Source organism: Ptychodera flava, chromosome 1, assembly GCF_041260155.1.
Source record: "Ptychodera flava strain L36383 chromosome 1, AS_Pfla_20210202, whole genome shotgun sequence".
Lineage (NCBI taxonomy): Eukaryota > Metazoa > Hemichordata > Enteropneusta > Ptychoderidae > Ptychodera > Ptychodera flava.
In genome coordinates this window covers 3,849,168-3,874,070 of record NC_091928.1, presented here as the reverse complement: position 1 = coordinate 3,874,070, position 24,903 = coordinate 3,849,168, and the positions used below count along the sequence as shown (strand labels likewise).

Sequence of the window (24,903 nt, the reverse complement as noted above, 5' to 3'; positions counted from 1 at the left end):
ATTACATCAAAAAGGAATAGCCATATGAAATATAAAAGGCAGGTCACCATTTATGTCAAAATCGTTCCACTTCGGTCATAAGACCACCACTTCCCATCAAGCACAGTCATGCACTGTCGCTCGTTGAACGAATAGACGAGAATAATGTAAGAGTTTTTTTTCTTTGCACAGAGTGCGGACAATAGATCTGCAGCAACTGCGGCCCTGATCCGATTTTTGGGTGCTGACCTTTCAACCAGGAAGTGGCACATATTCGGACGACACCGAAGCAGCCATACATGTTCGTGGAGACTAGGATTGCCTTCTAACCATGGAAATGTGTACAAAAGAAGGAAATATTTTCACTTTGTGCATTATCTTTGTTCTTGTCACCATATTAGAAGGAACAGGTAAGAATAAACGGTTTAAAGGAAGTTCATTAGGTCGTTTACTCTCCTTCGCAAAAGAAGAGCAACTTGGTCATATTTCTGATAAACCAAACGAGTATGACCATCGGTCAAAAAGCTTATCACACTACCTTCAAGTGAGCAGACATTGACCTAACGGATGTAAATCTACCAACGAGCGAGACGCTATCGAACTAAGTGATCTCTGCCAAGCTCTGCATAGCATTCGCGAATTATTTACACTCGCACGTCCAAGTGATAACAAAATCCTTTCATCTTCCCCTCTGAACAATTAACTTTTCCATTTCACCCGCATCCACGACAAATGAAATGTATTTTATCCGCGATAAATAAATGAATAAAAGCAAGCCGGTAAGGTCGCATCGCTAATATGTTCTTATGTACTTCACTAATAAATCTGTTTCTACATATGTGTGTAAGCGAGTCACCAGCTACTTTGGTATTACCTACCCGCATTTCCGGAAGATATAGATGATATGAAAAAAAGGTAATAAGCGCAAATTCATTAAACAATCAGTTGTTGGGAATTGAGTTTGTAACAAGAATGCACGGGAGTAACTAAGAGGGCGGAAAACATTGAGCTAAATGTTGCAAATTGAGTTGTCATCAACTTCATAGCATGCTAAACGTACATAATATTTTTCCACTAAAGCAGCAATTATAGACAGACAAAGCATGTTTATGAGAAATCTGACTTATGAAAACATTACACTAAGGTAAATATTGATAAGAAATAAGACTTATCAAAGCTGTAGGGAAATGTTAGAAGTATAGTTGTAGGTAACAGTTATACAAAAAGGAAATCATAATACCTCAGCGGCTGAAGTAAAGGAAAGATGAACACACCACGTGAGTGATTGAACCGCCTTCCCTTCCCTCATAACACATTATTGTACCCGCAGAAATTCAAGTTTGTTGGCATACTATGATTCAAACTCTATCGTCTCAATTGAGTATGAAGGACACTACGCCTCGTGATTTATAACACACAAATTCCTCATCACCGTTTGAGACCACAGCATAACATTTCGGTTCATTCATTTTTTTGTCTACCTCACTCGACCCAGTTTGTCTGACCTAATTGTTTTCCCTTTTCAGAATCCAAGAGAGCTCGATTAGTGGATGGTGAGACTCCCTATGAGGGCAGAGTTGAGATTTACCATGACAACCGATGGCTACCTGTCGTATACTATAGCCCTGGTGTCCATAAGCACGATTGGAGCCTTGTTAGTGCTGACGTTGTTTGCAAAGAAGCAGGTAATAAGGAATCAATCAGTTTACTAACGGGAATCAATATGATCAAAGAAACAATGGAATTTCGGAATTTCCAAACTATAGCTGGGATCTTTCTTCACTTGTCTATGATGGACTAGATTGTGTGAAAATATACCAGATCATTTAGCGAGCATTAATTTGGGAGGAATATGTCGAAATACTTTTGTCACCCTTATTCAGAGGAATGTGGTGCTTAATATATATTCTTAAATGCAAGGAAAATTACATTTTCGAAATGTTCATGAACAGCTTAGCCAAGCTAAAGCTGTAAGATTATATTCTCACAACCTACATCAGGCATAGACAGCGTGAAGGCGTACAGTAAACAAGTACGTGTTAAATGATCGACATCATTTTCATTGTGATTATTTGAAGATTCGTTTTATCAGGAAATGCAAAGTTCTTGTGAGTGACAGCAGGAGCGTCACAAATACCTTGCAAATACTTTGCGATATCTGCTGTGGAAAATTAGGTATCGCAAGCGTCACAGAAAACTTCGGTACAGCGATAACCTTTTACGCAAGGTATATAAAACTTGACCTTCAATCAAACAGATTTCCTAAATTAAATCCCTGAACTAAAAACGTATAAGACTTCGCATCTTTGCTCAAAACTACTAAAGATTGTAGATAAATGCTTACACCTACAGGTTATCCAGGAGCTATGTGGCATGGCAAAAACGATTTTGCTCTTCGAAATGATGTGAGACGTCGCATCTATAATGTTTATTGTTATGGCCTTAAAGAGAATTTAGACGACTGTACCTATCATACAGGGGAACACAATTCTCTGAATAGTACTGCTGCCACTGCAGTGTGCCAGTGTAAGTACACCATAATATTTATGTACTTGCATTATACCCGGTATATAATATTCAAATCAGAGCTCACTGAGTTATCATGGGCTGAAAGGTAAAGTAGAGACATACAATATCGGAAATGAAATTAATGGACTCCACCAGGGCACAGAGTCCGATATATATATATATATATATATATATATATATATATATATATATATATATATATATATATATATATATATATATATATATATATATATATATAAAATACCTTTGTTCACATTTGTTCAATGAATTAATGCAAAATATCTTTGCTGATTTAATTTGAGCAGTGTGCCTTATTCTGATAAAGTCAATTTTTAAACGATACAGGTACTCATTAACCAAATTTATTTATCACACGTTTCGGTATTTTTCTACTTCAGACGATGACTACATAGGATGTTACAGGGACGACACTCTAAACCTTCAGCCTCACCTGTCAAGTGATCAAATGACAATTCAAATGTGTCTGCAGCTATGTCGTAGCTTTTCTGACAACAACATGTATATTGGTCTACAAGGAAAGAATGAGTGTTACTGTTTATCGGAAGAACAATATCGATTTCTCAGGCCGGTGCCGACATTATGTAGCGCACCCTGTTCAGGAGATAAGTCACAAACGTGTGGAGGGGACCCTGGACTTGGATTGTATCTCTGTAAGGGAATAATTATTGCTTTGAGAACTGAATCTTTCGTAATCATGAATGTTGCACAGAATGGTTGCAATTGAGCACTCGAGAGAAAAAATGGCTCAATTCTCAATATTCAGGAGTTGATAGTAATCAATATTCATGACTCAGAGAAAAATCTGTCCTAATTGTCTAGAATGTGTTTGAATTAATTAAAAGTGATAAAACAATGTCATGATTACTTTATGTAAATACAACCGAAATTCATTTTTGTTCCTTTTCAGCAACCATGGGTGCATGCGGAGGCCATTTCCGTGAATCAGGAACTATTTATTCGTATGGATTTCCTGGATTTTATCCGGAGAACTCATCCTGTACGTGGAATATCACTTCCGGTGCTGGAGAAATAATAAGGTTAAAGTTCATCATAGATGAAATAGATTGGGGGAAAAAACACGATTCAATTTACGGAAATTAAGGATGGAATAAATTATCATGAGTTAGACATCAAGAATGGTATGGTGGTATCCTGTACAAACTTTGTACGTTTCAGCTTCGTCTCTTCAGCTTATCACCATCTTGGGAAATTTGCTGTTACATTTCAAGGTAACGGTACAGTTGATTTTCAAAGAACCATATTTATCACTTCGCATAAATTTGTGGTCTGTGAACAAACAAACAAATCTTAGCTATTGTGGCAAAGACGGCTCTCTGTTATGACGTAAGGTTTTTTTCCAGGATTATTTGTCTCGTGTCTTACATACAATGTAAACAATACAATATAATTCATGTGACGGGTGATCTTTATATTCATGGTCATTAGTAGATCTAAAATGATTCAATGTCCGAATATAACACGGCTTATCTCAGACATTGTGGTATATCTGCCAATTGATATGATCGTGTGACTAAGACCATTGTTTGCACGGCTGTGAGTTATCTTACATGAAAGTTAAGGTCATACAGATTTTGACTACACGTTAATTATCATCAATTTGTCATCATGTTCTGAATTCAAAAGACATATTTTATATAGTTTTGTACGCAAAGTCAGTGTTACCAACCATATTTTATGTTCTAATACGCATGGCACTGACCGTTCGTATGTATCCTCCAGCGGACAATTCACACTGCCAAACTCCTACAAATCTCGAAAACAGTACGTTTTACTACAACGGCTCCTGTCCTTATTTCGATGGTGACACAATTACATTCACTTGTAAAGAAGGACACACTTTGACAAGCCCACATTCCAAGATAGTGTGTCGTGAGGATGGTACGTGGAATGACTCCCTGCCGATGTGTACAAGTAAGTGGCAACATTAACATCTACTATAACACTTCGATCGCCTTTACTGATAAATAACTGTTTTTAGAATGAGATCAACAGTACCGTTCTCTCCAATGAGATGACAATATGTACTAATATACGTAGGATCATATGATTTGACCACTCAATACAAGCTCGTAGAAGTTGCACTGAATTGGCGAAAAGCAGATGTGCGTTTTCAAATATATTCGCCATCATATTGCCGTGTTAATGAATGAAAATGTATCGATATTCATTATAATGTTATTTCAAAGTTTCTGTTAAAATCTCCTCCCCAATGCTTCCTTCGTCAGATTCCTCATTCATGCCAGGTGTTACGTCAACACAGACCACAATAACAAACTACCAACACAATACAAGTAAGTATGCTTTTTTAGTTTCAGCATTTTCTTATTAATATCTGTGTATCACAGTTCACTAGTTAGGTATATAGAACACCCTGATATATTCCTTCCAAGGACACTGAATTTTGCACTTATACAAACGGCGCACATCGCTGCGCCAAACTCCTCGTGTGTACTTAGAGATCTTTCGCACGGAAATGGAATAGTGATGTAACAAGAGTGTAATATCAAGGGGCGTAATGTAATTGTTATAGGACAATTAAGGTGTTTTAAAAGCGCCTGTTCTATTACAAAAAGTTAATTTGCAAAGATTTAACTCTGTATTTAATAGTAGTTTTTCACGTATCAATTTCAGCAACTGTGGAAATGGTAACTACAACCCCTAAAAATACGCCGTCAACTTCTTTTGTGGATGCAGGCAAGTCATATATCTAATCAATCAATTTTACAATTGTTTCCTCATTTCGTCCAAAAATCTTGGTCACTTACGTGCCAAATTCTAACGAACACGATTTGAACTAATTTTGGAGAATTGGATCTTGTAATAAGATGCCCTATATCTGAAAGTTACAATATTACATATACCCATAAAAACAAATTCATTGCAAAAACAGAAAGGCAGAAGAGCTTACATTTGCAGAGTAATCCAAAATTACTGCTCTATCCAATTATCCAAATTAGTTCCAATCGTGTTAACGCTTAAATGTATGAGAAATTACGGACATTTCGTGATCTTGTCAAATATTACCAAATATGTGCATGGAGGTATAGCCTTGTGACTTTAGGTTCTTAAACATCGTATCCTTGCCAATTGTGAACACAATTAAGAACAAAAACTTTTAATTGTTTTAATAATAATATTATTATTCTACTAAAAGCTTTATCTATAGTGCTGACATTATTCGTATCATTAATAGTTAGTAAAGTTATTCACTTCAAAATTTGATTGACAGTGTGTCGCATCTTCTGCCAGTAATATTATTCCACAATACTAGTACACGGCAGCATTTGTTACATTTTTGTCTGATTGCCATCTATTCAATGCAAATTTTCAAGTAAAATACAATTTTGGCTATTAACTATTGATTGTCCATTTACCCTTCAGGTACAGTAGCAGGTGCTGTTATTGGAGTGATTATATTGATGATATCTTTCTTACTGGTATCAATCATGATTTACAGGAGGTAAGTATCGACAGTTTTATGATAATCAAGGCCAAAGGTTTTTTAAATACTAAAGCATACACGGATACCTAAATCTCTCTCCTTTCATATATACTAACCTCCAACCAGGCGTGACAAATTACAAATATAAGAAAAGGGATTCAGTAGTACCATTCTACGCATTAAACTACTTGAATAATGTATTTTTTTAAAGTTTTCACTCATATCTCGAATGATTAATAAAGTTCCAGGAAGAATCAATATCAGATCTCTGTCGCTGCAGTACCAGTCTTTACAGTTTTCGCAGTATAAGATGATACAATTGTAGGGAAAAATAAGTCTTTGTCTGTCAACCTTAAGGTTGTAGGCGCCTCGAAATTGAAAGACTTAAGCTTTTTATCAGCTTTCAGTAAGTAAGTTTAAATGATTCCCTTTCGAAATCATGCGTAAAAATCAGGGGCATCGTGCAGAGATGGCTAGAAACAAACAGAGACAAAGATATCAAATATTCATATTTTGCCATGCCTAACTCTTGATCTATTTTTGCGTCACTTTTACTGTCATGAGTCTCCTTTTCTGTAACGAAATGTTCAACAAAGAAATGTGTAATTATGTCAAAAGTAAAAGTTAGAGACTTTCGAAAATCATACATGTCATATAACGTAGCCATTCCGGTGTCTCGTTCAGAAGGATAGCTACATGGGAGACTTATTTGAAGTAAATAAATAAAAGGGATACAATGATATTAATAATTAAACAGGAACAAACAATCATTATATTTACTTAGACTGGCTTTTTCTAAATCTCACGTATGTTTTCGGGTTTTATAAATCTATGTATTAGACAAAGTTATTTCCCCGATTTTGTTATAGAAAATCAATTTCTGAGAAACACGCTGAAAATGAAGTCAGTTACACAACTGATAGAGCCAACGGAGATACAGGAACGAGTCAACACAACAATTCGTCAAACGTTTTTGACAATATTAGCTGTGATATTCGGAATTATGAAGAAGTTTCTGATGCAGTAACGCGGAATAATCAAGTTGGGGTAACAGAAAGGAAGTTGCAGAGAGAAGACCTGTTGATTATGAGAACAACTCATTCGATTGTCAAGAAGGGAATGCAGATATAGGCATCCATACCACGGACGGCAACAAGACCGACGATTTGACGTATGAGAAACTCGCCCAGCAACCAGGCCGTGACCTATACATGGGCCTCGTCAAACCAGACAAAACTGGGCTGACTGCTGACGCTACGAGTGCACGGAGTGATTTAAATGTTTCATCATCTTATGAGCCGATACACCCGTCACTTCACGCTGACAACACTTACTGTAGTCTCCAAAATTAGTTAGAAAGCAACAATGACTGAAAGATACCATCGCGAAATTTATATTGAACATTTATTAGTATACTACGCAGATGGAAAAAGCAATGATACAGACTTTTGATATGTATGTTGACACTGCCTGCATCACATTACCTTGCATTTGTGTAATACAGAAGAGATAAAATCAATCACCTATTGCATAAAATCTATTGCATGGCCTGAAATTTTCAGTGAATTCTAACAAAAGATTGAACGCTAAATCTCTGCCATGTTAATAATTCGATAACTGCGGGGGCTTTATAATTAAAATTCTTATTCGTGCAACGGAACTTATCTTCAAGAAAGAGAGGACAGTCACCAAAGACACTCAATTCAGTCAGCCAACATGAATATACCGTACATACAATATTTTTTGCCAAGCACAATATACATTACACTATTATAATATTCGGTTCCTCTGATAATGTTCATGCTTTTATAAAGATCTTGTATTGAATTGAATAATCATCTTTCACCTGTAAGAGACACTGGATTATTTAGAAAGCTATAGATAGTCTTTTCCTGCTACTAAATTTACACGTCATCAACATTTTAAGTTGATGAGATTTTATACACTTGAAAGATTTCAAGATATCATATTTCAACTTTTCTTGTTTTATCAAAACCTGAGAAGACAAATGCCTGTGTCAGAAATCAGAATATACTGGTAGTTGTAATACATCAAACTTAGAATATAGGGCTTATCACTTTTCAACATAAAGCGAGCAATTTAACAGCGAATGAATGATTCCCTGTTGCATGTTCCGGCGAACATAAAAGTTGAGTACTCTTTCCTTTGAGCCAATGCGTTATAGCCAATCAGTGTGATTGCTTGTGATAATGCATAGCAGTGTCATTGATATTCAGCCAACCATAAGCCATGAACCCGGTATTTTTTCCTTATTGATGTTCCATTAAAATGAAATTAATGAGATTACACGAAACCTCAATCCTTGTATACCGTTCATGTAAGAGGATATACCCATATGTATTTTGCTTTAGCTTTGATGTGTGGCTTAAGACACAAAATCACATGTGTACATACAAATTGGAATTTTTTATGGATGAAAATACTTGACGACTGTTACAGTTTGTTTTGTGTGAATTAAGCAGATGCTTGTCTAGTTTAAATGTGTACACTTCCTTGTAGGATAAATGAGAATTTACGGACTATACTGTCACACTTTTTCGACAAGTACTGTAACCCCTCTTTACCGTTGCCAATAAAACATTTTCATATGAATAAAATTAAATGACAATTTGTGCCTACAATTTGTTGGTGGTCGGTAATAAATCAGTATTTGACGAGGCAATTTTCTTGTGTTGTGAAAGGAAAGCGGTTCAAGACTTCAAATCGATGCACTAAAGGAGCATGCCCAGAACAATAAAATCCCTCGGCAACACGAACGGAAAAGTGGCTTTATTCAAACCAACTTTCAAACGAACGTCAAAATTGGTGTCAAAGCATCTTTCTTCACAATCATTCAATGATATGGCAAAAATATTCGTAAGAGGAAAATGTCTAAGTTGCACTTCATGTTTATTGAAGACGAAGGTTTCTGTGCTAAATAATGTAAGTGCAACCCCTGGAAATAATGAGCTTGTATTTGCAAGGGTACTTGCATCGAACAGTTTACGAATTGCTACGGTTTCTGTCAATAGTGTCACTTTGAATACATAATTATGATACGCGTACCAAACAGTCGCCATATCAACTATTGTTTGCACCGGTAATCACCGTTGACAACTTTGATTATGTACATTCAGGACCATACGTATGAAGGAAAATTATATAGACAAACAGACGGAAATGACAGGAAATGCTTGCTTAACAGTCGATTTTGCTGTTTACACCTTTTGCATTGATAGTAAACTTGCCTTTAAACGGCATGGATAATATATGCCAAACATACAAGAACTCAATTAAAGTGACGGCACGTACCAATGTTTCACATCTGGTTGTACAAATTATTGTATTGAAAAAATGGCTCACTTCTTTCTAACATTACGCCAGATGTGACTTTATTTACGAAATAAAGAAGGCGTTAAATCAGTTTTCATCTTAAACTTCTCTTTTTTGCTAGTTCCATTTTCTAACGGTTTCGCCCTACATACCTTCCTTATGGCTTTTATTGCGTGTTTATGGTCCCTGGTGGGTCAGTTCGACTGAAAACCATGCGCATAAAATGTGAATTGTGTTTGGGTAGACGCTATTTAAGTAAAAAATCAGACCAAGTCATGCCTTTTTTACGAACTAAGACTGACCTAATAGAACTCTTCAGTAATTTGACACCTTTAAATAGAACCAATACATCTCTAGTTGAAGGTTTTCACTGAAGTGATACAAAGAGTTGCACTTCTGACCTTTGTAACAATTGTGATTCCCACATGAAATAGTCTCAATAGAGGTAAGTTTAGCTCTTAAGTAAATAACTAAGTCTGTATTTCAACTGAGATTATATTTAGCCTTGGTGACTAGTAATTACGTCACAGTACACTCCTGCTGTTCGACATGCATATTTTGATAAAAATCTGCAACCATTTGAAAGTATATCAATATGCTGAAAAAAAGCAAACACTCATAACTTACTCCTCTACTCTTACATACTGGATGTTGAATTAAATTAAATGAGAGATAGCTTAATTGAATGGAAAATTTGATTATTTTGTGGTTATGTCGCAAGAGAAGACCTATCAAAATCGCTACAACCCAATCCGCAGTTTTACAGACGTACGTCTTATATGATAAATTTAAACATTCACAAAATTTGTTATGCACATTTGGTAATTGCATAACATTTCAACTATTTTTGTGTGAATACTGCTGATCCTTGAGTTTCTTACATTATTACTCTTCCTTGCAGGATAAATAACTTTAAATTGAAAAAATGAATCAAGCATGTGCCAACGTCAGTGATTAAATATATGTTATTATATCATAATAGAATAGTGACATGCCATGAAGTCGGCATGTTATAATTTTGTCAAAGTCGGTGCACTCTGATTGTTTTGGCCAAAGTTTCCCCAAAGAATATTTCAACCATTTTTTTCAAAATCAAGAATATGAATCAGGAGTCACCGTGCAAATTTTGGTACTAGAGAAACAAATAACCCAAAATTTACCAATATTTGAAATTCAAAATGGCAGAATAAAATTCGGAAAACTAAGACCGTGAAAAGTTTGCTTACATCACTCAAAGAGCTTTAAAATGAACACCCACAATTGGTAGATCAGAAAAGAATTGAAAAAATTTGAGCGTCAGAAATACCTGTCCCCGAGGCGCACTCTACCTTAAAGTAGGGTGGCAAAAGTTTAGCTAAAATGTTGCGACATATTACGCAACTCACGCACACTGAAAGTGAAATTTGATTTTCGTGAAATTTTAAACACCTTTTTTTTCTGAAAATAAGTAGCTCAGTTACCGAAAAAATGGATATTTCCAATTAAAATCGATGTATGAGGCAGGTTTCATTAAAAAACTGAAGAAAAAACGATAGAAAAATAGTGTTTTTCCTCTCCAAAAATGCCACTTCGTACTGACCGGCCACAGCGCTCGAGCGGTCGCCGCTCATGGCACGCACTTCTGAATCCAGTCAATACCTATTTTGCAACGGAACTGCTTTCGGGCCCTGTGCACGCTGTCATAGAACTGTGAAACTTGGCCAGGAAGTGGCAGACCATCCCATTTACATGTAGTGGTGAGTTTTTGTTATTTTCTGGGGAGTTTACCCAGCAAACACGAGGTAAAGTGAGTACGGTAAATTCGGTGTAGATTTTTCCCATTTAGATACATATTTTTGCCATAAAACTTGTAGCATGCTCTTTTTAAACATCATTCCAACATTTCTGTGAAATATGACGAAAATCTGTCCACGAGCACAAGTACGAATCATAAAAACAAAATCGTGTTCATTCATATACCTCAGTACAGTGTGACTCAAGATGGCGGCGGAAGGCAGTCACACTGACACACCATTAACAGCCTTCCATGCCTGAGGCTGAAGTTAGGGACAGCGGACAGCCAAGTATTTGTGAAATTGAACAGATCGTTCATGGCGATGGCAATAATAAGTGTTCATTTGCTTATGGCATGGTTTAAATATGACAAAAATGTTGATAATTTCAAAATGTGGTCGATTTTTTTTCCGAGTAAATCAGTATGTACGCGTATATCCCTGAATGAAAAGTGCCCTCTAGTGGTATGTTGTGAGGCGAGTAAGGGAAAATAATACTTGAGAAATAATTGAAAATATAGAAATATACACTATTTTTTTCAACACTGATTACAAAAAATAACAGATACGTATTTATATTATCCCCTGAGTTAAAAAAAGAGGCATTGTCAGATTTATTATAGAAATTTTGAAAATTTTAATGTTTCCTTTTTTCATATGAATAAAAAATTTAAATAGTATTGGCAGCTAGCATAGCAACAGAATTGGTTTGAGTTTTGCAAGTAGATGTTTTCAACATTTTAATGTTATTTTTCATATGAATCTCCGAATTAAAAATGAATCTCCAATTAAAATAGTATTGGCAGCTAGCATAGCAACTGAATGGCCTTAAAATCTCCAAAATATTCCGTTCTCATGATTTTCATATATATTCCATTTCATGCAAAAACTGTACTTGCATTTTCTTACCTAAAAGTGAGTATGTGATTCATGTAGCATCCAACTGCCTTTTAACAGACAAAATGTTTTATGGGGCTGTGTCATAAATCATGAGAAGCAACGTTATTTTAAGAAATTCACATGACCATTTCAAAAACAAAATTTTGGTCGCAATTTTGGTCAGATATTTTTGCTATTTCTTACAATTTCATGGCTGAAAATGAACTGCATTAAAAGACAATTGGCAGTTTAAATTGATTTGTTAGAATTGAGTGTTATTAAATAACATTGTGACAAAATTTCATTGTATTGTGAGCTCTAGTTTTTAAGTTATGTGAATTCAAAATTCATAAAAACATAAAAATCCATCCATTTTTCGATGGTACGGTGCCGCCGCAATTTTGACTAAGTCAGACAAATACGGATAGTTTTCAATCGGAATCGAACCCACAACATACGGCATCAGTCGCCTAGCTGAGAGGCCTGAGACAGAACCAGTCGGCTAAATCTCCACAAAGTATTTTCAATTGTCAACACTCACAGATTCAAAATCAAAGACTGTGCATCGGTCAAATCTTGATTTTTCCGTAATATTGGGTAAATCTGTGCACAAGACACATAGTTTAATGATTCCATGTGAAGTAAAAAAAAAATTATGGGTTGCCAAACTTGAAGGAACGGCATACTTTGAAATACTTTTGAAATTTGCCGAAATTGTTCCGCGAAAAAATGGCATTTTTATCGCTTTTGATTGGATACAGCTATTTGCATAATTTTTTTTATTTTTCTTCTTTTACCCATTCTTGCTAAAATCCATTTAAACTGTGTGTATAAACAGAGAAAAAAATGGCTTGGCCACCCTACTTAAAGACGACTGCCTCACACCACGTACAGCCATGGACCTACAGAAAGGTACCATTGAAGAGTTGTACTGTCGCTCGAAAATCAGCCATAACAATGTAAGACTTTTATGTGTACAGAATGGGGACAATGGATCTGCAGCAACAGCGGCACTAACCCTACATTTCTTTTCAGTGCCGACCTTACAACCAGGAAGTGGCACATATTTGGACGACACCGAAGCAGCCATACATGTTTGTCGAGTCTAGGATCGCCTTCTCACCATGGGAATTTGTAAACAAGAAGGAAATATTTTCATGCTGTGCATTATTTGTTTCGTTGTCACGGCATTAGGAGGGACAGGTAAGAACAAATGGTTCTAAGAAAGTTTTGATCTGACATTTCTAATCCCACGAAAAACTGCCAAAAATCCATGATAAACTGTACGTAAGAAGTACCGCGACTCATTGTGTTTTCAGTGTCCTTAAAAAGTATTCGATCTATCAGGTCGCTTACTCACCTCTGTTAAAGTAAAGCAACTGGGAATTCATAGACCGGCATCATCATATTGTCGACTACGGAATATAGAAATCGGTCGAGGATGACAAGGACTTAGGTTAGACGAAATAGAATACAACATTGCGCCTAATTTTCGCATCGATCAAAACGCTTATCACACAACCTTCCTGTAAATCAACACTGACCTAACGGTTGTAAAACCTCTAAGGACGAGAGAAACGCTATTTAACTATTCAATAATCTCAGCCAAACTCTGCATCGCATTCACGAGTTCTTCAATTGTCCGAGTGGTAATTGAGAACACAGTGAAAAATATTCTGTTCACAAAATACTCTATCAACTTCCCGTTTGAACTATGCACTCTTTCAATTAACTAGCGTCCACAATGTACTTTTAACAGCGGGTTATATCGACCGGATAACGCAAGCTGGTAAGGTTTCATTTTAAATGAACAGGATTCATATGCTACGGCTTTGTTAATACTGCGCTTCACTAATAAATCAATTTCTTCATCATGTATATATGAAGCAAACCATATGCTCCTGTTGCACTACTTATCCGCATCTCCGTAAGGCAAAATTGATATTCCTAGCGATAAAATTGTAATAACAGCAAGTTAATTTTATAACCACCTGTATTGAATTAAGTTCGTAGCAAGAATGCTCAAAAACAACTGATATGGTGAAACAACAGCAAGATAAACGTTCCGTAAAAGGTCGTGTCGTTTAATATAACTCATCGATGCTTAAGGTAAATTAACTTTTCTAACTGGAACAGAAACCTCAGACAAAGCATGTTTATGTCAGATCCGTCTTATTAAAGTTTACGTTACTGTATACGTCCAAAATTCATTCTAAGATGTAAGGTTGATAAGAAATAAGATTATCAGTGTAGTTGAAGCTAACGGTAATACAAATTCGGAAAATCATATTCTCACATTCCTGGCCGCTGGGAATGCGGGATCGACAGTGTGGGAAAAATCGATCCCACACTCTCAGAAACCGTCCCACACTCTGCTGTAAATATTACACGAGCTCTGATTGGATGATAAACAGTCTGTTTTGTTCCACGCGCAAAATGTTATCCAATGGCACAACGAGTAACACATAGACCAGAACTACAAAGTAAGCAAGTCAAAGTACAGTGGCATATGACAGACTTGTCACGATTTTGGACAATGTTTTACAAGTCCAATGTGAATTTAACGCATTTTGTGGTCATGTGAGAAAAGAATCTCACACACCAAGGACCTGGGATCAGATTTCTCACACTGGTTGGGGATATTTTGTCTCACACTCTATTAATCCCGCTGAAGGGATGAATACACCACCTAATGACGCAATTAGACCCCTTCCAATCCGCTCTGCAGAACTATAGGTTTTTTGTCATACCTGGATACATACTCTTGTCTCCATAAGATACGAAAGACATTGTTATTTACGACACAAATATTTCTAATCATCGTCTCCAACCACGCTATAAAATTTCAGTTTAATAATTCAGCTGCTTGTTGTTTTGTTGTCACTGGATCCGGTTTGTGTGACGCCATTATTATCCCTTTTCAGAATCCAAGAGAGCACGGTTAGTGGACGGTGAGACTCCCTATGAGGGCAGAGTTGAGATTTACCATGGCAACGAATGGCTACCAGTCTTATATTATAGCCCTGGTGCCAGTCAGCACGATTGGAGCCTTGTTAGCGCTGACGTTGTTTGCAAAGAATCAGGTAATAAAGAATTATTCAGCTTACAAACGGGACTCGGTACGATCAAACAAATCAAATTTCGGATTTCAAAACTTCGTCTTGGATCTGTCTACACTTGTAAAGGATGACACCAGATGATATGCTGATGTACTGTTAGCGATCTTAATTTATGAGAAACATTCTAAACATTTAGGGACCGTCTCAGATTGTCGCAGAAGTTCAAGAAACGAAATTCCTTCGTTAAGATCAAAACCCCCTCCCCTAAACGAAACTTCAAAAGTGCGAAATGTCCACGGCCGCCTGAGAGTACAATGTTGCATTTTGCTATTTGCTATCATGTAGCTACTAAAGACGTATTCCCCTTGCCACATTACAATTAAAGTAGTCGATCAGATTTGAGTACTAACAGGGCATTTTACCGCATAAAAGTTTCATTTTATTTTACTTTCCCTTTTTGAATCTCTTGTGCTGTCTTTGTCTTTGCGAACACGCAATTTGTACTTGGTAGGGGCGGTAAATAAGCGAGAAACTTTGACAAGGGGGCCCGGGCATGTTCAATCAATCATATTAAACGACTATGACAAGGTGCAATACAAGTGAGAATAAAGACATCTAGTGGTTAGAGCAGACGCTTATGAATAGCACATTTAAAAAATGATACTTTTTGTCTTTGTGTAATTTGATGAATGAAATGATTAGGATACATTAATGTTACTATCGGTAAATTGTGTTTGGGGCACAAACGAGATGGAAACAGTTACAAATTTGTTGGCACGAGTGTGCAGTTTTTCTTTAATTTAAAATAAACACACGAAAACTTGTGATCATAAAATAAAAGTGCGAAAGTAAAGTTCACTAATTGAATGGAGGTCAAACCCCCTCCCCCCAAAAAAAACCCAAAAAACGAATGAATTTCACTTTTTGAACTTCTGCGACAATCTGAGACGGTCCCTTATGATTTTCCAGTTTTCATAGGATCGAGGTGCAAATGTATGCTACATCATAGTAAAATTCCTCTTTTATATTCATTGCTGCAAACCAATGATACGTACGTAGTCCGTATAGTGTACGATGAGACTATAGCCTTCATAGAAAGTGTAAAGATGTCCAATTAACTAGCAGGTGTTGAATGATTGACAGTAATTTCATTGTGATTTTCAGTAGATATATATTAAGTTTATCAGATTATGCGTTCTTCTGTTAAAGTGACAACATTAGATTTATAAATGCCGTGCGAATACTCAGCGATAATGCAAGTGTAACAGAAAACTTATGGTACAGCGACAACCGTTTAGGCAAGGTCTATAAAATCTTAATAACTGAGACATCAAATCGATTTTTCAAATTAAACCCGTGAACTAAAAAACAAGAATTTCGGCGAATTGTCTTTTTTTATTTGTCAAATATTATGCAGATCCTTCTTAGCTTAAATAAACTTGATAAGATTATCACTATAAGGTAAAATCAAAGTTGTCAGTAGGAAACAGATTGTATATCGAAGTTACTTCGTCACCTAAAATGTGTAAATATGTAAAATGAAAGACCCTTGTAATGTGTAAGTAATGTTTTCTCATAAGAAGGTCAGTAGCACCACACACTATGATTGCCGGCGCCCTTGCAATTTTGCGGTCGCATAATCAGTAATTTTTCACCAAAATTTCTTTGAGCTTCGGCTAATTTTGAAATGTCCTAATGACCATATCGAAGACAACGTGGCGTCAGGCGAAATGATTGATTATACATGTTCGTTAATTTATACGATTGTATGAAGTCGACGCCAAAGATCAAACGCTATCGCCCAAGTTATGAGCTGTCAGTAGACCAATCTTCGGTTCTCGCTTTATTCTGCCAACATCTGGAACAGATTCTTGAAACTGATAAATTTTTATTCCCTATGTTTTCATGATGCCATTAATAAGCAATTGAAAATCGTTTTCTTTTGGGAGACAAACGATGCTTTCTTAAAAAGGGGCATGCAAAACTTTGTGAGATGAAATGAAGGCAAGGTATACATTTCGATGAGTTGATTTGTTCCCTACCGGATGTTCCCTTTTGAGATGGCGGGTCTTTCCATTTTCATAGGGTCATAATTATTACTTTACAAATGTTAAGAATCTAAAGACGTCTTATGTTTTGCTCAAACTACGTTACAGTTGTATTTACAGGAGGTCCATATATTTTTCCCCTGCGGATTTGACTTTGTTGAATGTACCGGTATCATGTTGTTGTCTACTTGTGCTAAGCCGGTGCTGTCTGTGTTTGTTATATCGAGTTTGTAAATGTGGAACTTAGACTTTGATGTACATTATGGCTCAGTACTATCGGAGAGAAAAATGTTTACACCTACAGGTTATCCAGGAGCTATGTGGCATGGCAAAGACGATTTCGCTCTCCGAAACGATGAAAGACGTCGCGTCTATAACGTTTTCTGTGTAGGCCCTAAAGAGAATTTAGACGACTGTACCTATGAAACGGGGGAATACAATTCTCTGAATAGTGCGGCTGCCACTGCAGTGTGCCAGTGTAAGTACACCACAAATACCAATATTCCGGCGATCTTATAACATTACCTTATTTATCGATGGCCCAGTGCAAGAGGACGTAAGTAAGTTTTCAACAAACTGAGTTAGAGCTAACGGTTTTAAAAGCCTCTTACTCTAAAATACAATTTGTTGTTGTTAATGGTTTATTGGTAACGGGTAATATCATAGCTATATAAAATGTCACGTATGAATGTAATAATTATGAAATCATTATCATGCAAATTGAAAAAATGTGGAGTAACGTCTCCCTCGCACTGGCATTTTGAGCAAAAGGACGTAATTCATCATAAGTTACATATGTTATGCACAGGTTAATGTTCTGTTTTTGATGAAATATCCTGAATAGCATCATCAGTATGAGATGATTTTACAGTTTGATGTTTTTTACATTTTGCCAGACGCAACCATAGAATACGTCCTTAGTGCACTAACTTTCATGCAAAGTCGTACCTCAAGTTACGTCCCTATTGCAATACAGTAGTGTTAACTTTTTACTTGAATTTCCGCAAAAGATGCATTTCACATTCCCGAACAAAAATATCAAAAACTCAATCTTGACCTAACATGAGCTACGTCACTCTTACACAGCGGCATCGATATATCATGGACTGAAAAGCCTAGTACAGATATAGGACATCGAAAATGACATTTATGTACTCCACCATAGGGCAAAGCAGCCGATAGCTTGAAAATGATACCTTCTTTCACATTTGTTCAATAGACTCATCCAAAATATTTTGCTGATTTTAAAGTTCCATTAGCTGTATCTCTGGTGATTTTTCCGTTAGTTTTGATTGAAATGATCACTGGCTCATGTTCAATAGCCTGTCAAATAACAGAGAATCGCATATTATTCGGAAACATTACGTGCCCTACAAATAAATAACATGTGATTTTACAACGAAAATTTCAATTTTTGTCCGGACAGAAATACAAACTCTGTTGACACGCGGATTGCAACGTAGCATTATTCTGCACCTGCGCGAGTCATTTACAGCAATTCAAAATAAATATTCATTACTTATGCCCGGTACTTACGTCGTAGTCCCATTGTCCGAGCACGTTGCGTAGCCAGATGTCTGGCAATCCACGATGCATTTTTGTTTTGATCGCGCAATAAACGTTAACTTGTACATCTCGCGTAATCGCGGCGTCACCATATCTGCGTTTCTCCAGCACGCTGAGCATGCCAGACGTCAACAAACGAGCTCGGAAGGCAACACGTTTGAACAAAATTAACAGTTGTATGTGGCTATAACATCACTAATCATGTTTGTTTCTTCGTAAAACAACATTTTGCAACAAACATGAGCCTCCAGCATGGAATTTTCCGACGTAAAAATGGTCAAAAGTTACAAATAATGGCCCTTTAATCAAGCAGTATGTCTTATTCTGATAAAGTCAATTTGTAAACACAGGTACTCATCAACCGAACGTAAAGCTATTTCTCAAATATTTCTGTAATTTTTACTTCAGACGATGACTACGTGGGATGTCACAGGGACGGCACTGGAACCCTTCAACCTTACACGACAAGTGATCAAATGACAATCCAACTGTGTCTTCAGCTATGTCGTAGCTTCCCTGATAACGACTACATGTATGTTGGTCTACAAGCAGGAGATGAGTGTTACTGTATAACGGAAGAACAATATCATTCTCTCAGGAGTGTGTCGACAACATGTAACTTACACTGCTCAGGCGATCGGTCACAAGCTTGTGGAGGGACCAATGGAATCGGAGTGTATCGCTGTAAGGCCATGTTATTGTAGTCGTCACCTTGTAAGACTGAAGCATTCTTTATCATGAAAGAATGAAGGGTTAAACGCAATGGTTTCGATTGAAAAGTCGAGGAAAAATTGTGACTCATGAACTTTAACCACTGTGTACTCTCATGGCTAGATAATTGATAGTCATGAATTAATCTATCTTCGTTTTCCATAGAACATGTTTGATATTAAATAAGAGTGACCGCATAATTACATGGAAACTTTTATAAAATACAACTCGTACTTCTCTTTCAGCAATCATGGGTGCATGCGGGGGCCAATTTCACGTATCAGGAACTATTTATTCCAATCGATTTCCTGGATACTATCCCGAAAACACACGATGCACCTGGGATATTACTGCAAACACTGGTAGTATACTGAGGTTAAAGTTTATCATTGATGAAATTGATTGGGTGAATGACGAGATTGCCTTCATAGAAATGCATGATGGGAAATACAATGAGTTAGACATCAAGAATGCTGCGATGGTATCCTGTTCAAATTTTGTACGTTTCACCTTCGTCTCTTCAGCGTCAAACCATCTTGGTAGATTTGCAGTGGCATTTCAAGGTAATGATACAGCAATAAACTTATCTTCAAAGGAGCCTTACCACCTTTCTTTTGTTTATATTCTATACTGACCAATACATTTAGCTGTCAGCAGCAAAGATGTCTCCATGAAGTGTAGTCAGAACTTTTTCCAGGAGAATTTGTCGAGATTCTTGCAACATAAACTAAACGTGATATCCCGTGATGACTGATCTGTTAAATCACCATGTCACCATAAGCGGGATCAAACTTTGGTCAGTGGCCTAATACACAGCCGAATATCCGTCCAGTAAATATGGTATTACAAAAAGTGTAATTGTCAGAGCATTGTATGGCACTTCAGAGGAAAGCATTATCTACCAATCAGTTATCTGCCTATCAGTTCTCTGTCAGCAATTATATTAATTTCTTCGCATAGTTCAAGAAGCAAGATGGTCACATCAGCTTTATAGCAATGCAGTGAGTTATCTTATATTCTCATACGCATGTTATTGCTGATTGTATGTATTTCCCAGCGGTTACTTCAAACTGTCAAGCGCCAACAAATCTTGAAAACGGTAACTTTTACTACAACGACTCCTGTCCCTATTTCGATGGCGACACTATAACATTCACGTGTAAAGAAGGGTACACTCTGACAAGTCCTCATTCGAAGATAGAGTGTCGTGAAGATGGTGCGTGGAATGACACACTGCCGGTATGCACAGGCAAGTAGCAACATCTGTTTCAACTACTGTATCACGTAAATTGCTACTTTCTGGAAAAAATTCCATCTTTCATAATACACAATTACCAGATGCATTAAATTGATGAAAATTATGCATCTCTATGAATTTGCTAATGACGCTCAAATCGATAAATAAGGATTCTTGTTTAAACATGGAATCTTATAGACTGAAAGATCCGTCGCTCGAGGGCGCTCTCTACCCCCCCCCCCCTTACGAGGTGAGGGGGGGCGTAGAGAACGCTCTTGAGCGACGGATCTTTCAGTCTAGGCATCTTAATGCCAAATCGTAGTGAAAAGTGTAATTAATTTGTTTGTCGTTTATATTATTATTCAGCTTATCGATTTGGCAAATGAAAATTTGGCAATGATAATATATGTAGGCAATGTTTTTGACAGTAATAAACTAAGCAATACATCTCTTTTCCTTTATGTAGATTCTGCATTCCATCCAGGTGTTTCAACAACGCTGTTTGCAACTACAGATTATCACCGAAAGTCAAGTAAGTTGAAAATTTATTTATCAAAGGGTTCATCGTGTTTGCATGCATTTTAAGTGAAATGCTACTACAGATATCGAATAGTGATATTACAAGAATGTAACATCAAGGGCATAATAAGTTTTTTAGCGCTATGATAGTGTTTAAAAAGGACCTGTATTATTAGTCAAAAGTTAATAAGTAAAGATTGAACTCTCTGTTTAAGAATAACTTTTGATCAATTCTTTTCAGCAACTGTGGAAATGAGGACTGCAACACCTAAAAATACGACGTCAACTTATTTTGTGGATGTAGGCAAGTCATATGTATATTCGATCGTTTTTACAATTGTTTCTTATGTCCAAAAATCTTGGTCATTTACAAGTCAATCTTCAAAGATTAAATTTATGAGAAATTGTGGAAATTTAATGACATTGTCAAAACATTCCCACGTTGAAGTATTGCCTTGTGAATTCAGTTACGTATATACGTGGTATCAATTGAGAACACTGCGGTGCCCTAAGTTGTTTTAATAATAACACGATTTTTATTCCATCAAAAAACCTCATCTATAATGCTAACACTGTTTATATCGTTAGAGCTTACAATATATTTGCACTTCAACTGACATGTTTTAGATAAATCTACTTTTACTGTAAAATATGGTTAACTGTAAGTCGTGTAAAACTTGCCGGTAGTAATATTCCAAAGCCAGTACACGACAGCATTTGTGACTTCTTTGTCCAATCTATTCTATTTTCTCCATTGTAAGTTTTCAAGTAAAATACAATTTTGGCTATTAACTATTGATTGTTCATATACCTTTCAGGTACAGTAACAGGTGCTGTTATTGGAGTGATTATATTGATGGTACTCATCTTACTGGTATCAATCATGATTTATAGGAGGTAAGTATCGACGTTTTTATGTTAATCAAAGACAAAGATTGGGAAACATTTCTGAAACTATATAAGCACGCACAGATAGATTAATATCTCTCTTCTGAGTTCCGAATTCATAACAAAGGAATGTTTAACCAGGCATGACACATAATAAGGGGTTTTATTTAAGTATGCCATTATACTACTTGAGTTGTATTTTTTAAAATCAATAGTCATATGTCTAATGTGTTTGATTAGGTTCCATCTTAAGGCCAGGAAGAATCAAACTAATGAATAACAGATCACTGCCGCTAGTTTTTTATTGGCCAAGTGTGGCCAGCGGCCAATATTTAGGTGGAAAATAATATTTGTCTGTCTACCGTAAGGTTGCAGGCGCCTTAAAATTAAAAGACTAAGCTTTTGTTAAAACTTTCAGTAAGGAAATTTTTAAGTATTCTCTTTCAAAATCATGCGTAAAACTAAGGGATCATCGTGCATTTTGGTCGTAGCAAAACAAATTACCAATTATTTAGGCCTACCGACTCTTGAAATTCATAGTCACTGGTCGCTATCCCTGTGTTTACTCCTTGGGTAAAAGTCAATTTTTCACAAAAATAAGCCGAGAAAAGTTAATTACTCAATGAGCTTTACGAATAAAATGAGCCCCCAAAATTGGTAGACGAGAGAAGTATTGTAGAGGTTACAGAGTCTGAATATCTTCCCCGAGGCACATTTTTCCGTATTATGCCACACACTTCGTCAAAATTTCGACATCTTTCAGTTGAAACTAAATAAATCAACTGTGCTTGTACAGGAGGATATTTACTTTCAACACATATCTGAAGTTAATAAATAAGGGAGAATAAAATCATGTTGTAATTGAACAGAAACAGAGTGGCTTATACTAAATACCACTTATGTTTTCGATTTCTGTTGATATATTTATTAGACAAACCATTATTTCCCCGATTTTGTTCCAGAAAATCTACTTCTCAGAAACGCACTGAAACCGAAGTCAGTTACACAACTGGTGGAGACTATGATGATACAGAACCCTACACTTCGTCAAACGTGATTGAAAATATTAACTGTGATATTCAGAATTATGAAGAAGTTTCAGATGCAGTAAAGGGAGATAACCAAGTTAGGGTAAACAGTGTGGAAGCTGCAGAGAGAAGACCTTTTGATTATGAGAACGACTCATTCGATAGTCAAGAAGGGAATGCAGATATAGGCATCCATGACGTGGATGGTAACAAGGCCGACGATTTGACGTATGAGAAACTCGCCCAGCAGCCAGGCCGTGATCTGTACATGGGCCTCGTCAAACCAGACAAAACTGACCTGACTTCTGACGCTACGAGTGCACAGAGTGATTTAAATGTTTCATCAACTTATGAGCCGATACACCCATCCCTTCGCGCTGATAACACTTACTGTAGTCTCCAAAATTATTCAGCAAGCGACAATAACTGAAAGATACCATTGCGAAATATTCTATTTAACATTTATTAGTATTCTACATCGATGGAAAAAGCAATGAATACACACCTTTTGATATGTTTGTTGACACTACCAACTTCACATTGACAGAAGAGCATATGATAAGTGACTTTCGAAGAAAAAAATTCCAATTATCTTCTTCAAATAAGCCAAGCTTATTTGACTTTAGCTGTGAAGTTACGATGCTGTAAACAATACTCATATGTTGAGATATTGTGAAAAGCACGTACAGCATTTTGGACATTTGACGAGTGCAATAACATCAGCATTAGCGTAATACAGAACAGGTGGAATCAACCACCTGTTGCATGAAATCTACAGCATATCCGAAAATGTTTCATGAATTTTAACGGAGGATTGAACTCTAAATCTCTGTCGTCTTCACAACGTTAACTTGACAAGTCAACTGCGAGACTATTACATTTTTGAGTGTTTCTTATTCTAGCGACGGACTTCTCTTCAAGCCGAAAAGGACAGTCACTTAAGACATTCAATTCATGCCACAAATTTAGACAATTTTCGACACATCGACATTCAATATATTGTGCCAAGAATAGTATACGTTGCATTATCACAATATTCGGTTCCTCTGATAACGTTCTGCTGCTTTTTTTATAAGATAAAGTATTGTATTGAACAGTCATCTTTTACATGTAAGAGACGCTAGGTTATTTAGAAAGCTATAGATAGTCTTTTCCTTTTATCAATTTACCCGTCATTGAGACGTTAAGTTGATGATGACATTTTGTACACCTTAAACTTTGAAACGTCTTATTTGACCAGAGTGGAGAAATTCCTGTGTCAGAAATCAGAATATACTATTAGTTGTAAAACATCAAGCTAAGAATACACGGTTTGAAAATAAATCGTTAAATTACTACTCTTTCCGATAATAGGACAGCAATTGAACTGCAAATGAATGATTCTATGTTGCATGTTCAGACAAATATCAAATACGAGTACTTTTTCCTTTGATCCAATGTGTTATAGCTGATCAGTGTGGCTGCCTGTGATAATTCACAGCAACATAACCAAGGTTACTGATACCTGATTCGTTGTTTAAAAAGACCCATTACTGATTAATGTGACAATGGTATTAAGAAAACAAGTCACGGACTCGTTTTTGTTCCATGCTGATTTTCGAGTCAAATAAACGTTATGAGATATTCAGTAAATGTGTACAGTACATGTACGAGGATTGCATTATGCTTAAAGGGTTTGATATGCAAAAATCACATATCTGTATATAGGAATTGGAAATTTTAATAAACGAGAATACTCGACGACTGTAAAAGTTTGTTTTGTGTGAATAAAGCAGATATCAGAGTAGTTTAAACTTGTACTCTTCCTTGTAGGATAAATAATAATTAAGAACTGTACAGTCAAACTTTTCTGATAATTACTGTACACC

General features: G+C 36.3%; 2 protein-coding genes across 2 annotated transcripts; both read left to right on the top strand.

Annotated features, from left to right (window-relative positions):
- Window positions 1-1,508: 1,508 nt before the first annotated feature.
- On the top strand, window positions 1,509-7,749 carry LOC139120749 (uncharacterized). Its single transcript, XM_070685334.1, has 9 exons — window positions 1,509-1,664; window positions 2,332-2,505; window positions 2,910-3,182; window positions 3,440-3,761; window positions 4,273-4,464; window positions 4,779-4,844; window positions 5,185-5,247; window positions 5,935-6,013; window positions 6,865-7,749. Exons 4-9 carry the CDS (start codon window positions 3,674-3,676, stop codon window positions 7,124-7,126), a joined length of 750 nt encoding a protein of 249 aa, XP_070541435.1. The 5' UTR covers window positions 1,509-1,664; window positions 2,332-2,505; window positions 2,910-3,182; window positions 3,440-3,673; the 3' UTR covers window positions 7,127-7,749.
- A 5,291-nt stretch (window positions 7,750-13,040) lies between these two features.
- On the top strand, window positions 13,041-24,820 carry LOC139120571 (uncharacterized). The gene is made up of 10 exons (XM_070685113.1): window positions 13,041-13,182; window positions 14,904-15,062; window positions 17,391-17,564; window positions 19,061-19,336; window positions 19,609-19,926; window positions 20,421-20,612; window positions 21,067-21,132; window positions 21,361-21,423; window positions 21,938-22,016; window positions 22,970-24,820. Exons 1-10 carry the CDS (start codon window positions 13,104-13,106, stop codon window positions 23,463-23,465), a joined length of 1,902 nt encoding a protein of 633 aa, XP_070541214.1. The 5' UTR covers window positions 13,041-13,103; the 3' UTR covers window positions 23,466-24,820.
- Window positions 24,821-24,903: the final 83 nt, after the last annotated feature.

Bases quoted from the DNA above. Each gene is read 5' to 3' on its own strand.
- LOC139120749 (XM_070685334.1), top strand. From the start codon at position 3,674: ATGGTGGTATCCTGTACAAACTTTGTACGTTTCAGCTTCGTCTCTTCA. The intron at 3,762-4,272 runs GTAACGGTACAG...TGTATCCTCCAG, and splicing joins ATTTGCTGTTACATTTCAAG to CGGACAATTCACACTGCCAA. The intron at 4,465-4,778 runs GTAAGTGGCAAC...TTCCTTCGTCAG, and splicing joins CTCCCTGCCGATGTGTACAA to ATTCCTCATTCATGCCAGGT.
- LOC139120571 (XM_070685113.1), top strand. From the start codon at position 13,104: ATGGGAATTTGTAAACAAGAAGGAAATATTTTCATGCTGTGCATTATT. The intron at 15,063-17,390 runs GTAATAAAGAAT...TTACACCTACAG, and splicing joins CGTTGTTTGCAAAGAATCAG to GTTATCCAGGAGCTATGTGG. The intron at 22,017-22,969 runs GTAAGTATCGAC...ATTTTGTTCCAG, and splicing joins TCAATCATGATTTATAGGAG to AAAATCTACTTCTCAGAAAC.